Source organism: Enoplosus armatus, chromosome 15, assembly GCF_043641665.1.
Source record: "Enoplosus armatus isolate fEnoArm2 chromosome 15, fEnoArm2.hap1, whole genome shotgun sequence".
NCBI lineage: Eukaryota > Metazoa > Chordata > Actinopteri > Centrarchiformes > Enoplosidae > Enoplosus > Enoplosus armatus.
In genome coordinates, this window is record NC_092194.1 from 14,639,538 (window position 1) to 14,656,518 (window position 16,981).

At 41.6% G+C, this 16,981-nt stretch overlaps 1 protein-coding gene across 1 annotated transcript; it reads left to right on the plus strand.

Moving 5' to 3' along the window:
• The first annotated feature begins 9,184 nt into the window (after nt 1–9,184).
• col10a1a (collagen, type X, alpha 1a) lies at nt 9,185–13,863 on the plus strand. Its single transcript, XM_070920246.1, has 2 exons — nt 9,185–9,293; nt 11,385–13,863. Exons 1-2 carry the CDS (start codon nt 9,185–9,187, stop codon nt 13,217–13,219), a joined length of 1,944 nt encoding a protein of 647 aa, XP_070776347.1. The 3' UTR covers nt 13,220–13,863.
• Nucleotides 13,864–16,981: the final 3,118 nt, after the last annotated feature.

A 16,981-nucleotide genomic window follows, 5' to 3' on the forward strand; every position in this document is an offset into this window, starting at 1 on the left:
TCTCAGTCCACCTGTCTGTCTGGCATAAGATGGGATTCAAGCAGCGGCTACAACCACAGTTTTATTCAACCACGAGCTGTTGCAATCTGACCAGAATGTGACTAGACCAATGTAAACACTGTAGCAGAAAAAGTGCACCAGTATTAGTGCTGTAATTCTTTCTTCCTTTACCACAGGACCTCAAACTTCCACATTTGGAGATTTTGTTTGAAATACAGAACTGTAAATAGCTGAGAAAAACACCAATTGGAAACTCTTCAAAGTCTCATATGGGCAGAATTAGCAGTTCACCTTGTGCCATCCAGACTCGACTGTCCAGCTCCAACTCTGTCACCAGAGAGAAAGACATATACTTACAGGCTTCAGCTGTGCCTTAAAAGCAAAGCCCGTACCCTTGGAAAAATGGTATTTACAGTAGCTGCATTATCCAGGAAAAAAGGAGATTTGGTACAGGAATTATAGAAGAGATTAACAGAGGCTCTTTGTCGGGAAAGAAGGTCAGAGACCCAAAATAGTCATCAGGCCTGTCCTAGAAAGATCTTCCAGCAAGCTGTCATTGCAGTTAAACCTGTACATGCTGCAATTGAGGGAGAGAGCTCTGGGAAGTGACATTATAATTATTATGTTAAGAGGAAGGGAAAGTTTTACATGTGGATCAGTCTGGTTAACAGGTCTACAGCCGCGGTCACTTAAGACAGCTGCAGTGTGCCGAAATTACAGAGCACAATGACTCACACTCTTTCTGTGTTTAAGACCACTTGGCCGCGCTCAGGACGGGACGAGGCCTCACAGTAAAACGGGCTCTCCACAGAGAAACTGTTGGCTCATCAAAATAACAAACTCTTTGTTCTGCTTTGCAACACTGACCCTGCAGACCACCTGGAAGCATTTATTATTTTTGACATTACATGTTGACCAACTCTAAGAGAAATGCGAACCCTGAATTCTACACACAGGAAGAAACAGGCCACGCGGGTATATTCATGAAGTCGTACCAAAAAACACTTCATCTAGACCCCCCAAGAAGCTACTCTGATTTTCATTTATAATAACATTTCTGTAGCTTTCATCTATGCAATGCAGCTTACTCTCATACATCATTTAACAAAACCCAGCCAGGATCCAGCCCATTAGACGCCGCAGCCTTAACCTCTCCACAAAAAAGCCTTATATTAACAAGTGCATGAAAATGTTAAAAGCTACGGGATTACAAACGTGTTTCTCGTACATCATCCTGAACACTGGAGTTACCCGCAAAAAAAAGGGGGGGGGGGGGGGGTTAACAGCTCATTTCATATAAATGCAGGTCTAATTGTTCCTTTAAAGATGTGCTCAACCATGACTTTCCTTTTGAAAAAGGTTCAAATCACTTGTAATTTCACAGCATCCTGCAGAACAGTGTTTCTGTTGCATTTCTGAGTAAATGTCCACTAAGCACGCCACAGCCAAATTTAGCCTGTGAGCTTTTTTACACTTCAGATTTGTTTTGTCTAAATGTCAGAGACAGTCTCGTATGACCTGTGGTTACACATGTTTAATGCTCTATGGTTTCCCTTATGGTGGGTGTTCAAAAGATACACTGAAAGGCAAGAAATACGCAGGACCCATGCTGTGTCAGACAGCTTTCCAGTTCCACAATCGCAGGCCATGTGAGGCTCTGGACAAACTCACAAGTGTTTTTGAATTCAGGATCCACCTTCGGCGTTTCTCTTCAAAATATCCTGCAAATACAAAGTCTGGTCCCCTAAAACCTTTAAACAAACACAACGAGAAGCCGGCTGCCAACATGCAAACCATATGGAATGAGACTTCACTTTGTGTGTTCATGTCCTGATTTATTCTGGGATGTTCTTCTGTCTGTGGATTACCAACAACAAACTCCAAAACATCTGCAGAGAGACACTCGTCTGAAGGATTGTGGGGATTTTCAATTGACAAACAAACTGCATACTTGCCATTTTGTACTGTACTGTAGAGATTAGTGCATGTGTGACTTGTTGTTGGTTTTATTGGTATTTTAAGTACAGTTTGACCAAGTGGCTTTGATTTTTCACCAATTTCAAACAAAGAACTAGATTTAGAAGCAGCTATATCAGGGTCCAGGCTCCCTGAACCAAAGGCACACTGACTTCGGGCAACTGGAGGGATGAGGCTATCAATGAACACGGATTAGGTGGTATATAATAAAACAATAAGTGTGTATGCTAGGGCAGGTTGAGAGACCAAAGATCTGCTATTGACATGGACTACAAGGGTCATGAATTCAGATTAATCCTTTTCACGAGGGTCTCCTAGTTAAGGTCTATCTATTATCTATATCTAATAAAAGGTACCCTGTGGAGTTTATGACCACTAGTAACGCTATAAAGCACTGCTTTTAAATGTGAGTCCATGTTGTGTTTGTTATCTTACGTACACAGACGCACATTACCTGGGAGGGAACGTTTTACATGTGGATCAGTCTGGTTAACAGGTGTGCAGCCACGGTCACTTAAGACAGCTGCAGTGTGTTGAAACTACAGAGCACAATGACTCACACTCTTTCTGCGTTTAAGACCACTTGGCTGCGCTCAGGACGGGACGAGGCCTCACAGTAAAACGGGCTCTCCACAGAGAAACTGTTGGCTCATCAAAATAACAAACTCTTTGTTCTCCTTTGCAACACTGACCCTGCTGACCGCCTGGAAGCATTTATTATTTTTGAGATTACATGTTGACCAACTCTAAGAGAAATGTGAACCCTGAATTCTACACACAGGAAGAAACAGGCCACGTGGGTATATTCATGAAGGTGTACAAAAAAAAAAGATTAATCTGGACCCCAATGAAGCTACTCTGATTTTCATTTATAAATTTACATTTCCATAGCTTTCATCTATGTAATGCAGCTTACTCACATACATCATTTAAGAAAACCCTATAAGTCCTATTATCAGTAAAAGTACTTATTATGAAGAGTGGTCCCTGTCAGTGTATTATTATGTTAGTGTTTTGGCTGGCTGTGTCTGATACATTTAAGTATAAGCAGTATTTTAATGTTGTAGCTGGACGTGAAAGAACTCTTTATGCATTATTACTTTTACTATGTTGTTAGTAGAGAGTAGACAGGATGATGTTGTTTGTGTATATTATATAATGTGGAATGATTCCCATTTAGACTCAGTAAGGGTCACTGTTTCTGGCTCCAGGTCAGAGTATCAGCCCACACAGTGTCCATCAGCCAGCAAAACAAACCTCCAAACCGCATCGGATCTAGACCGGCCCCCGGCATTGTTAGGGACACACTGTACGTTAAAGCTAGCTAACTTCTCGTGGTCATGTCTCTTTATACAAACATCACGAGCAAAGATATGTGAACTGCGTGTGACACTAACTAACAGTTTAGCTCCTACACCTATTTTGAGGCAGACATGGCTGGAACCAAATATAGTGTGCAGAAACAACACTTGTCTTGTCTCTCCGCAAGTCCTTATGGCGCAGTGCTAACTACCTGCTCCAGAAAGTGAGGTGACATTGTGCTGTATAAACATTGTTTCTTGGATGTCACTCCGCATTTCAGGCACAGAAACTGTCAGCCCCCCCCCCCACACACACACACACACACACACTCCAACTGCAGTATGTGCTCAAGTCAAAGTAATTATGAACTGACAAGTCAAATATAAATCCACCTCTGCTCTGATGCAGTTTACTCTGCATTAAGACAGCAGGGCGTTTTCATCCTCCTGTCTGTCACAAAGACTTTTTTTCACACACACTTTTTTGGCATTTGTTGTGAGATGGCTGAGGCTGCCTGATACAGACAGTGAAACCTGAAATTTTCGCTGGCTTGATGTAGCGGATTAGTCATTATCCCTAAATACAGGACTCCGCCACCTACACTTAAGCGCCGAAAATCCCATTAAGGTGGTTTTATTTAACTTTGATATCTTTAAATGATTCCACAATGAGCAGATACTTCTAGCAGTCTGTCTTCTGTTTGACTGGGATCTTTTAAACTTTGAAACAAGGCACGATGCTCCAGAGAATAGTGGAAAGTTATAATGAAACAAATAACAAGCAAAGATTGTTTTCTTGCTGGAAAACAAAAAAAGAATGAAAAAAATATCTACAGTATATACAGTATGTTGTTCTGACCTTTTTACCTTTGTAGCACATTGTGTGGACAAGTGCTGTTTCGCAGCACCCCATAAACTGTCTGGCTGAGTTATTCTAGTTGAATTAGATTTGGCAGCTGCAACTCTGATTTCCTCAAACTAGCAGCTGAGTCAGACCTTTCCAGAAATAAACTCGCAGCAAATTGAACTATGGAAATAGAAACAATCAAATCCCATAGTGGAGATAAAGCAGCACTTGGATGACTTGGTTGACTGGCCATAAGGAAACTCTTGCTTTCAGAAGTGTGTATGTGAGACGGCAGCTCCATCCAGCAGACTGGCGATAACATCACAAGAAGCCTATGATCGCACATTTCCAAATATTTCCAACTTTTCAACCTAATTATGTAGTAATTGTGATGTGTTTACACAATAAAACGACCCGAAGTAAAATGTTGCTTGCATGGCAACACAATTCACATTCATACAGCTACATGCATTCACACCTGGGAGTTGTTGAAGGACATCCAACTGTTGCCTTCTCATCCATCGCTCTGTTTTCCAGCCTCTCTGGTTTCAAACTGGTGACCTCCCAGACATCAGCCCTCATCTCTAAGGCTACCACCACCACCACCACCATTTTTCAGTTACTTTTACACTTCCGGCTCCATTTGGGTCCATGTTTGTTTTCAGGACCCTGTAATTTCCCCACCAATCACTCACAAGGGCCCCCGTCAAGTCTGCCATTCATAAAGTTTAAAGTAGCTCTTAGTGGTCCGTGGAGTTTATTGAAACATTAAATTTGTATCCCAGCCGTGATGGTGTATCTTTAGCCGTTGCTTAACTCACGTGCTCGGTTGGGTCCCCTTACATCAACCGCCAATTATGTTCTCCTCTTGGGTGTGGGTTGAGCCTTGGTCAGCATGGCGAAGAAACCAGAAACATCAATTCCTGGGCAGCGGAGCGAACAAAAACAGACGAAATGCGAAAACCTTTCCTCCAAACACTGTTATCATTGTAGAGTACAAGCACAAACATCGCTAACATTGCCAGTAACACTGTCCAGCAGTGCTCTCTGGGGAATTTAGTGAAATCTACGAGCTGTTGTTAGATTCAGATGGAGGCCTGAACACAAACAGGACCTCAGAAGGCCAGTTTATGTCCTCTGCAGAGGGGTCAGACAAAGAAAATCTGCCCCGTCACAGCTTCCCATGCTTGTTTTTATCTTTCTTGTCAATCTATTTCTGTAAAGGAATAACCAAAACTTGCGTTGAGTAGTAATACCACACTATAGAAATACTCTGTTACAAGTGAAAGTCCTGTGTTCAAGATTTTGCTTAAGTAAAAGTACAGAAGTACAATCATCAAAATATACTGAAAGTACCACCAAGTAAAAGTACTGATTATACAGAATGGCCCATTTCAGAATTATATATCATATATATATTACAGGATTATAATCATTGATGCATCAGTGTGTTAGCATCACTGTAATGTTGTAGCTGGTGAACGTGGGGCTAATTTTAACTATAATTTACTGCTGGGTAACTTAATCTACATTGATACATCACAATGGTTCAGATAAATGTAGCGGAGTATAAGTAGCACGAGTAAATGTGCTTGGTTACTTTCCAGGAGCTATCACAAAAAGCAAAATCTAAAGTCAATGTGATCCCGAAATAAGAGACTGTGCAGCTTTCATGTGCTCTCTGTGACGTTGGGTGTGTCATGTTCACCATTTAGTAAAAGTGAAAAGAGTTTTATGTCATACTTCAAGTGTATGAAGTGACATGAGACTGAAAGCCTGTGCGTATTTTACAGCGAGGGTCTCTCAACAATATAAGAGCAAAGCGACGTCACCGCCTTCAGTTCGAAGGCTGTTAACTTAATGCTTAATGGTTATTACAATAAAGCCTGCCGACCACATCAAGCTGCTGCGGTACTGTAATGAGCTGAGCAGAGAGAGAGCTCCGCCATGCACTTTCACAGCCTTCAATTCTGCCACTATAAGCTCAAGGACACTGAGTCCTTCGCAAATGAGTGCAGTGGCGTGTTTAGAAAACAGAAAATATGCTGCAAGGTTATAAACAACATCCAAATTACACTGTTAATTCAAGTCTTCCTAAAGCCAAAGTATACTCTGGTTCCAAGGCTAAGCATGAATGTGTCTGCCTCTTCGCTGGCTCTCATGCAGATTCAGGTTGTTGTTACTTTTTCATGCATAAAAGATGAATCATTCTTCTCAGAACATCGGACTAAAAACGAAGGACCTCTTTTGCAGTGGTTTAGCTGCAGAATGTTTGACAAAACATAAATAAACTGAAATCATTTGAGCCTATAAACATATAAAATCCAAACTCCACCCTCTCTTGCTCTGTCATTTCATCTAAATTTGACTATATCTGGCATAGCCTGGCCTCCACTTGAGGCACAAGCATAAAGAGACTTAAATAATATAGTATGACTAAAAAATATCAGAACTGGTGGCACAGGAAACACATAGCGTGGAAGTTACCAGTAATTCAATCAAAATAGGAAACTTCAGCGGCTGAATACTTGCAGGATAAACATGATTTTGCTCAGCTGATAAAACAAGACCAAACATGTGCAACCAAAATGAAAAATATGACTTTTACGATATTGGCACAAAAGTGAGCCTCCCCTTGCTTGAGTGGCACGTGTGCATGTAATGTGACATTTCTCCATCATCACACAGCCTCAGGTAGTCAGTCTGCACCTTTGCTGTCAGCCGTCTCTCCTATCTTGGGTTATGAACAGAAAACCTTTGGAAATGAAGATCACAAATTACATTATGTTTTATATGGCAGGAAGAGCAAACTTAAACAATGCTTGCCAAACATGATTAAGTGCTATAAGCCAGGGAAGGTAGCACTTTGGAAAATTGCAGACAATTTGATCTAATTTACAAAAAAAAAGGGTTCAAACAAGCTCCATGTTGAAGAATCTTTAATTATACCCCTGTTAAAAGACGCCTGTCACACTCACGTGTTGTATAGACGCCTCATATAGAAACTTGGTGAAGCCCTAAATCTGGCAACTCGTCATCATCTTCTTTTGCAAATGTATTCATGTTGTCAGCAGTATGTATATACATTATAAGAACACAGGAAGAGCCATAAATGGTCCCATGTTCAGGAAGATTCTGGGATGGGATATAGAGTACCCTACACATCGTTTACGGCTACTTGTGTGTTTGAGAACATGTGATTATTTGGGTGTATGCATTTCCTATGCGGCCAGGCTGAAATTGAGAAATTACAGTTGAAAGATCTCAAAGTAAGCGAGGCAAGGTGGAGGGTGAGGGTGAGGGTGAGGGAAGATAATACTGGAGGATAGAGCTGATTGAGGAAATACAACATCATGACAGAAAGTGGCTGTAATTGTAGGAATAGGCCTGAAAACTCTGATGATGCACTGAGGGGACCAAAAATAACAAGTGACCACATGGGCATAGCCCCTTCTCTGCAGCAGCAGCAGCAGCATCTCGCTCTATGGAGAGGTGCTGTGCAACAGTAAAATCTGCCCTCTGGTGTCCACATATCAGTACTGCATATGAGGGCTGTCACACACTGGGTTGCATTCACAAGGCTGCACAGAAACAAGCCCAAATGTCTTTTCCAGTGGCTCCTTATATAGTTTTATTAGCTGTTTTGAGGGTGAAGCACTTACAAAAATACACAATTTAAGAAAAAGTGTTCATCCTGAAATAGAGACTGAAATCAAGGCCACTTTGTCCGCTATTAGCCAAAATGACAAGCTGACCAAATAATACCCAGGAAATGTACAAAACTAAATATATGAAAAAATAAATATGTGAATCCCTTCAAAGATGGCAGGAATAAACATTATTATTTGCTTTCAATCTAAGGCAACTAAAATCTCCAGTACCTTTCATCGATGGCACTCTGGACAACCTTTCCCCACCATTTCCCTTGTTTACTTTATCATGGCAGGCGTGGAGGTGCCCAGACAGTCAGGAAAGGTAAAGGCAAGTCTTGGCCAGCCGGCTGGACAAGATGTAAATTTGCAGATGAGTCTGGTACGGTACATCCTCAATGCAAGCTTTGTGGAGCAACACAGGTGCCACTACAAATCTGGAGTAGCTTTTTATAAATGTGTTTTGACTATTTTCAGACGTTGTCATATTTAAACAGGGGGTCTTATAAACATTCATAAACATAAAATGAGCACACCAAACTTTAAATGTTGCTGAAAAACTGTAAATACATGTGTGACAAGGCTGGAAATGTAAAGGTGTTATTGGATTAAGTTTATTCCTCTCGCAGAGCTTGTTTGTGTTCTTTGTTTATGTATTCTTTTTGCTTTTTTGCTTTGAACGTGATTATTTTCTAGTTCAGAAGAAGACTGAAATAAGTGATAATCATGTGTCTGGATACTCAAGACATAGAGGCACCCTGATGTGACATGCCCGCTTTGGGCAGATCTGTCTGCTAATTACAGCCTAGCTCTGAGGAGGGAGGTACTTGCGTGGTGGGGGCTTTTTTTTTTTAATGATGCTAGGGGTAGATATAGTATAAATACTCGCATCATTGTACTGGAAGGCAGCATATCCTCAGTTGTGCTCCTACCCTAAGGATATACAGCAGCACCAGGAGATAGCTGGTGCTGAAGAGATTGATTCCCCCCCCTTTGGATGCTGGTATGTGTGTTTTCGCTTCCTTTTCTAAGCAGCTCTATCTCTGGAGGATTGTAGTCAACATCTAGGCTTTAGCTAGGCCTTGAGTCGTTCCTATGGCAGGCTGGGGAAGGGAGGCAGATTTTGGCTGGCTTGGAGCTTGCTGGGTGATATTCAGAGAGTCCTGAAGGATCCAGGATGTTCTGACTGCATCAAAAATTTTAACTTTACAGCCTGTTACTCTAAGTTATCTTATTTGTTGTCCATTGAGTTTCTCTAAAGATGTGCAGCCTCCACACTGAGATGAGAAAGCTTTTTGAGCGCTGTAAAATAACTCAAAACTAGAGAGAAGGTTTGCTGACATTTTATACCTCGAGAGTGATTGTGCTGACTGCGTCCTTGTTTTCCAATGCAGGTTTGACGTTGCAAGATGGACATACGAGTAGCAAGCATTCTCCTCCTCGTGGTGGCCTCCGCTGCAGCCCATGGGAAGGGGTATGTGGTGAAGAAGTTCCAGCCCTACGCTGTGAAGAGCCACAGTAAGAAAACATAGCCTCTTTCTCTCTATTCAATCTGTTTTTTAGAATAGAGCATGCTAGCATTTCTCCTGTTTTTGTCCTCACAAAAGTTGCCTCTAAAGTCAGATTTTCTTCTCTAAAGTGGATCTCAACATTTCGTGACAGCCTTGCCTTACCTTTGAATCTGCAGCCAGCAAATTAGCATCTTTCTTGTGGTAAATAGGAGCAGCATAAGCAGCCAGACAGATGCTAGCCACAGCCAGCTGCACTTTACTTTGAAAACTGAACTCCACCTTGCTCTGGAGCTGTCTTGTGCTCTGATTGGCTGCAACAGTGTGCATGTTCCTCCAATCACATACAGTCCATTTAGATCTAGGATTTTTTTTTTTACACTGTGCAGAGCTTTGCAGTTTTCTTTTTCTGGAAGTCATAGGATAAATGCACCTAATTTCAGTGTTTTTTTCACTATGTTTTATAGTTTTGACTGAGATCTTTATTTGTTCTTTTATTCAGCCACATTATTCAATCAAATTAGCAACATTTTTTAAATTAAATGATTTTGGGACTTTTTGTGAGCATGATGGTTAACAAGATAGACAGGTAATATAGCATAATGATGTAAGACTACTGTTGTTTTCAGTGTATTTATTAGATTTGACATATATGTTTCTCATTTTAGTCATTTTAGCTGTTAATGTTGCCTGTTCATTTCCTTTCAGACACTCATGCAAGTTGAGGCACATTTCAGTTAATTTCAAACATAAGTTAACTTTGCTTTTTCCAAAGATTCCCTCTGCAAATCAAGAAAAAGATCCACATTTCTAGTATATTCAGAGTCCCACAAAAACTTATTTTACAACACTTTAAAATGCTAATTATGGTGTGGTCTTGAGTGTTGCCTAATGTTGCTTTTGTGTGAATCAACATACTGCTATTTTTATTTGAGAAAGTAGCTGTTAGTGAATTATTTTTAGTTTGACACTGACAATTACAGTCCAGTCACCCAGCAGTGTGGTTTGTTAGGGTGTGCCCACTTCACAGAGAAGTAGAAACATCTGTTTGGCTTTATCCAAACTAAGCTGTAGTTAGCCAAGCAGTGAGCCTTTTACACTCAAACACATGTGACCACATTAAGGCTGCAAATAAAAAGACTCCTTCTCATTTCGACCTACTGTTTCACAAACGAGTCGCAAGATGTCTCTTAAAGTTCTTTGACCTCTACAGTATAAAAAAATAACAATTAAATATATATAATATATAATTAAAACAATTTATAAAATATGTTCTTGTTCATACATTTTAAATTAAATGGATGCCTGAATAATGAAATAGATAATATAAATAGACAATGTAAATATGTATACATATTTAAAAGAAAGCTGAGGCAAGTTTCTACATTTATTACATTTACCTACAAGTTAAAATTTGAAGAAGGATTTATAAAATTGCGCCAGTGAATCAGCACCATGTAGTCAAATCTCAAAACTACAGGATTGGTTCATGGGAATAAAACTTGCTCCACCTCCAGGAATCAAGTGTCAGTGAATTAGGACCAATCAGCAAATTCATCATTTTTCTCTATGATGAAACATACAAGAGCAATGAATGAGTGCAACATTCATACAAACATTTTCCTTAAAATGTGTCCTTCTTCTCACATTTGACTGTTGAACAGCCATGTTGCAAGTTAACAAGATCCTGCAAAAACTAATTCGCACTCTCACACACTCAGTCCTGCTCTCATACTTTTTTTTCACTTGGATGGGATATAATTAGAGGCTCTAAAGATACTATTCCCTGTATTGTGAGATATCATTGTGATTTAGCATTAGCATGAATATGATGCACAGACTATAAGTTCACATTTCCATCACAATGTCATGAAAAAGAGGTTTTGAAATGTATATAGTCCAATCTGCAACTCTAAGTAGCTATTTTAATTTTAGCCCAACATCACACCAATGCAGATTAACTTTTATAGTGACAATATTGTGCAACACACAGTTTATGAGTGCTTCCTTGTTGCCTGTTTCCTTTATCACCTGTTTTGGGGGGTTTGTTCTTGTTTGTTTTTGGTGGTACTGATATTGGTCACTGTTTCACTCTTCACAGTGGTGGCAGTGGCAGGTGAGCCTGGTCCTCCTGGTGAGCCTGGCCCTGAGGGACCTGCTGGCCCTCCTGGTGAGCCAGGTGAGGATGCCGAAGGTCTGCCTGGACCCCAAGGACCTCCTGGAGCTCCTGGAGCTCCTGGCCGCTCCATCTCTGGCAAACCTGGATCCCCAGGTGGACCTGGCAAACCTGGCAGCGATGGAGCACCTGGTGACAAGGGAGACACTGGAGCTCCTGGCCTTCAGGGACCTAGGGGAGCCCCTGGATCTTCTGGAAGCCCTGGACCTGCTGGCCTCTCTGCTACTGGCAAGCCTGGACCTGCAGGTTTTCCTGGGGCAGTGGGACCTCGAGGCGAGACTGGTTTGAAAGGACATCCAGGTGTACCTGGACTGCCAGGTTCTAAGGGTGATAGAGGGGTGGGAAATCCTGGAGCTCAGGGTGAGACAGGACCTGAAGGACCCATGGGCCCAGCTGGAGAACCAGGTGTGGCTGGAGTTGGAAAGCCAGGAAAAACAGGTGCGTCCGGTGAGCCAGGAAAGTCAGGTAGCCCAGGTAGGGATGGTGCCACAGGTCCCATGGGACCAATGGGACCTAAGGGACACACTGGTGCCCCAGGTGTAGGTGTTCCAGGTAAATCAGGTGAGAATGGTGCCCCAGGTCTGCCTGGTCCAGTTGGCCCTAAAGGCCACCAGGGACCTGCTGGAGCCACTGGTGCCCCTGGAGTCCCCGGATATGGAAAGCCAGGTGCAAATGGAGAGAAGGGAGAGAGGGGAGCTACAGGTGCCACAGGTGCCACAGGTCCAAAGGGTGAGCAAGGTCCAACAGGATATACTGGTGCTACTGGTGCAACTGGCCCCACTGGTCCAGCTGGACCTCAGGGTGCAAGAGGTTTCCCAGGTGAAGCCGGTGCTGCTGGCCCTAAAGGCGACACAGGTGAAACTGGAGCTCAGGGACCTAAGGGAAACAAGGGAGATCAGGGAGCACAGGGTTTTGCAGGCAAGCAGGGTTATCCAGGTGCAGCTGGTCCTCCTGGGCCCAGAGGAGCAACTGGATCCACAGGTGAAAAAGGTAATGGAGGTGCCCCAGGTACCCCAGGTGCCCCAGGTATTCCAGGCCCTGCTGGACCCAAAGGTCATCCCGGCCGTGCAGGTGAGCCAGGTTCCTCTGGTTCTGATGGTGCTCCAGGTTCCAGAGGACCTTCTGGGCCTCAAGGTCCCGCTGGTGCTCCTGGCCTTAAGGGACATCCAGGTCTCCCTGGTGCTGCTGGGCCTGCTGGTTTGTCTGCTAAGGGTGCCCCCGGACCTCAGGGTCCCCCTGGTGAGGCCGGTGAGGCCGGTTCTGATGGAGAAAGTGGCCCAGCTGGCCCTCCTGGTCCCCCTGGTCCTCCTGGTGAGGTTGTGTTTGAGAAGGGCATGGGAATGGCTGAGGTTATGGTCAAGGCCCCCATGTCTGCTTTCACTGCTTCTCTGGCAACCCCCTACCCTTCTGCTGGTACCCCCATTAAATTCGACCAGATAGTGTACAATGCTGAGAATCACTATGACCCTGACAGTGGCATTTTCACTTGCCAGATTCCTGGAGTTTACTATTTCTCCTACAGCATCCATGTTAATGGAGCTCATGCCCTGGTGGCTCTGTACAAGAATGACCAGCCTGTTATGTTCACTTACGATGAGTACAACAAGGGCTTCCTGGACCAGATGTCCGGTAGTGCTGTCCTCTTGCTTGATGAGCAGGACAAAGTCTACGTCCAGATCCCCGATGATGAGGCCAATGGTGTCTTTGCCGCCGAGAATGTCCACTGCTCTTTCTCTGGGTTCCTCATTGCTTCAACGTGATACGTTGATACAGTAGTTCCCAAAAGCCAACCAACTAAATTTGCAATCTATTTCTCAAACTAAAGTAAACTCCCTGTTAATTTTTTCCTCAACCAAACAGACAGGCAGTTCACCCTTCTTTGAGGAATAGTAGCATCTCAACTTGAAAACTACAAGAAATAGGTGCTTAGAAGAAGGAAAACTAATTTATGAAAACAGATGATCAGGGATGGGGGAAGCAATCCACAAAGTTACCAGTGAGCTCTTGTAATGGAGACAGCATGTGAAAATGAGGTGTTATAACTGTGTTGTGTCCTGACTTTTTCTTTTCCACTCTGTTCCTTTTATACTGACTTCAACTGGTGATTCTTAATTTAGTGTTTGTCTTTTTTTTTTGTTTGTTTTTGTACCTGCTCGTTTTTGTTTGGGTGACCAATAATCTTATTAAAAGTACACACATACTTTCTGTGCAACATGTTGTAACTGTTATCCTTGTATGTGACTTGAATATTGTGAAATGGTAATGGTCAAATTGACCGTTACAATGAAATAAGTCACCAAAATACTGTCATACAAACACAAACTACCAGCAACATCGTTATATCCCTGAACATGCATTATGTCATGTAAAGCATAATGACCAAAATAAAAGATGTCTAAACAAATGTTTTGTCTCAGAAGCACTTTTTAAATGGGAAATCATTATGAACATTTTACAAACTTTCCTATAGACAGATTATTTGGAGATGCATATGAAATAATACAAAAGGTCTTTATTGGATCTTGTGCGATTACACACTGAAAATTATGTTAGAAAAAGCAATTTGTTTGCAATATGGTAAAAAATTAAGATTGAAACCTTTCTACAAGCCTTTCTGTACAGCACTGGATCCACCAAGCAAATTGCCTGATTTCCAAATTAATTTGTTACCAGTTCTGCAACATATTACATCACTGCCAAAATATAAAAAATGAATATTGGATGCTAGCATATAAGCTACAGATAGCCACATAGACTAAGCATTAGTATGATATAAGATATACAAACATGTCATATAGTCAGGTGTAGATGTCAGATCCTTTTTATTAAAGTAAAAGTAGAAATATCTCAATACAAAAACATTAAGCAACACTTTACTTCAAATCCCCTTTTTAACAGTGATAAGCAACATATTAACATTTAATAAATGGTTTATAACACACTGTGATGTAGTTGTAAGCAGATCTAACATTAACAAACACTTAAAATGTCCTTATATCTGTTTAGAATTACATTGTAGTGTGTTATAAATCATTTATTAAATGTTTGTATACTGCTTATAAATGCTAAATGGGAAATGGGAATGGGTTATGGTAAAGTATTAACAAATATCCCATTACAAGTAAAATTCCTGAAATCAAACGTATTATTATATAGTAATGTAATTATAACATAAGAAGTACTGAAAATAAAATCAACTTAGAGTATTAAAAGTAAAAGTACTCATTATGCAGAACCCCCCATTACTATTACTGATGCCAGTAGCAATATAATGTTGGACACTGTTGGGTATTTTAATCTGTTAAAACAAGCAAATGTAAAAAGGTTTGCATTCTTGAATCCAGAGTGTTCAAAAAGTAGTGTGAGGCATGTGTAGCCATGGTAAACAGTCTCATATCAGAAGAAGACAGAAGTTTAAACTGTAACGGCATCATATTTTATAAACTGATCTATGTTTTGTATGTAAAATCTTAATCTGCAAAGTAGCCAGTTGCTTTATCTGTCAAATACATGTAGTGGAGGAAAAAATACAATATTTCCCTCTGAAATGTAGGAGTAGAAGTATAAAGTAGCAGAAAATGGAAATACTACTTGAGTAATGTACTTCCTTCACACCACTGGTCCCTGTATAGAAGCTGAGATGGATGAGGATCATAAAGTATGAAATTTCTCCCCACACGATGGCCACTGGTTGCCTGCTTGGCAGCCAACGTTTACAAAAGCTACTCTACCGTGCAAGTCTGAATACTGGTGTGCTGAAAATAGTTAGCATGTGGGATGAGGGACAGGGATGGTCCTCTGGCAGGGCAGCAGCTGTTTGATCTTCCCTGGGAGAGAGAGCGAGACGGTGGTTAGGTGAGGGGCCCGAGGGACAGAAGAGAGAGGAAGCTGGTTGAAGGAAACCGCTGGAGGTTGCCATCTGAGGGTACTGCCATTCAGAAACGGCCTGCGGTTGGTGCATGAGGTGGGACAGACAGGAACACAGAGGGAGCGCCGCCTCTGGTCGACTCTACAAGCCACAGAATATATTTCACTTTGATATATTTTTGTTTTTTAGCAGGCTCACGTGTCTGTTTTCATTTGTATATGTATACTCTTGTGTATTAATTTGCCTAGGAAGAAGCTAACAAAGGAAAGAAGAACCTGAAGACACTTTGAGGAGAGAGGATGGTGTGTGGCGTGATGGGATACCTCTTGTTTATGGGATGCATGTGAGACACACTGAGGGCCAAAATGGGCAGCAAATCCCTCAACAACCTGACCAAGACGGACTTACAGACCAGGAAACAGAAATAGAAATATTATGTGTAAAACACACCCTTCTTGCGGTGGACAAAAGCTGCAGTACACAGGGTTAAACTGGGTACAAAGGAAATAGATGGTTTGAAATGAGCATGGGTATAGCTGTGGGTGGCTAAAAACACCCTGGAGACGTTTGCAGCAAACTCTTAAAAAGGTTCTGGTGTTTTTATGGGGTTTTGGGGAAAAAGGACTCCCAACATGTTGATGGGTAACAACAGGCATCAGTTCTGTGCTGCAGTTGTTTGCTGTGGATACCGAAACTCGAGACACTAAAAATGTTTGTTTCAAACTATCTTAACAGCTCTGTGATTGAATCAAACACTACTTATCCCGAATCTCATCACATAATTATGTTGTGGCTGTTCCCCGAGTTAGTCAGTCATTTCCTAAAAATACTGTAGGGCAGCGAGCACGTCTCACTTTGTCTCCTTGCAAATGAGGATGGTTTAGAGAAAGGATGATTGTGATAATCACATATATTTTAGGATGTGCTGACTTGGGGCCTTAAAAGGGTGTAGTTCGTCAGCTATTTTCTTTTTCTTCATTATTTTTGCTCCAACTCTATCACTGAATTTGATTTTCAGGTTAGAATATTGAATAAAATATTGCATCTCTTCTTTACAGGGGCTGTGACACACTTTGTCATCTTGCTAATGTAATTAATATGCTGTAGATGCACTTTGCTCTGACTGATTAGACTTTCTCCAAACATGAGATGTTATTTCATATTAAATATTTTGAGATTCCAAACAAAACTAAGATATACAGATTTTGAAGGGAAAAAAAAGCCTTCTCTTCACATGGACTGATGGAAATTTCCCCTGATTTGTCCTTTCTATAATGCACCACACGAGGGCGCTGTAAAGCAAAGAATCAGTGTGTATTTATTCCTCCAGTAGCTGATCTCAGGCACAAAACCCAATACTGAAACCTCACACCTACTCAGAGAATGGGGGGGGGCATTTGAGGTTTGCCATGAATAAATGAGCCAATTCACACTTCATTCCTTTATTCTTCAGTGCTCACAGAAAATAAACTGAACACCTATAACCAGTTTGTAGGCAACGTTACATTCCATATTGAATAAGGTGAAGCCTCATTATATACAAAAAAAAGACGCTGTTCAAAGATTGCACCCCTGGCCACGTAACAGTGTGCTTTCTAGTGTAGATTTTAAGTGGTGTTGTAGTCATCACAGCCTGATGCAAAATTTGCTTAAA

Bases quoted from the DNA above. Each gene is read 5' to 3' on its own strand.
- col10a1a (XM_070920246.1), top strand. From the start codon at position 9,185: ATGGACATACGAGTAGCAAGCATTCTCCTCCTCGTGGTGGCCTCCGCT. The intron at 9,294-11,384 runs GTAAGAAAACAT...CACTCTTCACAG, and splicing joins CTACGCTGTGAAGAGCCACA to TGGTGGCAGTGGCAGGTGAG.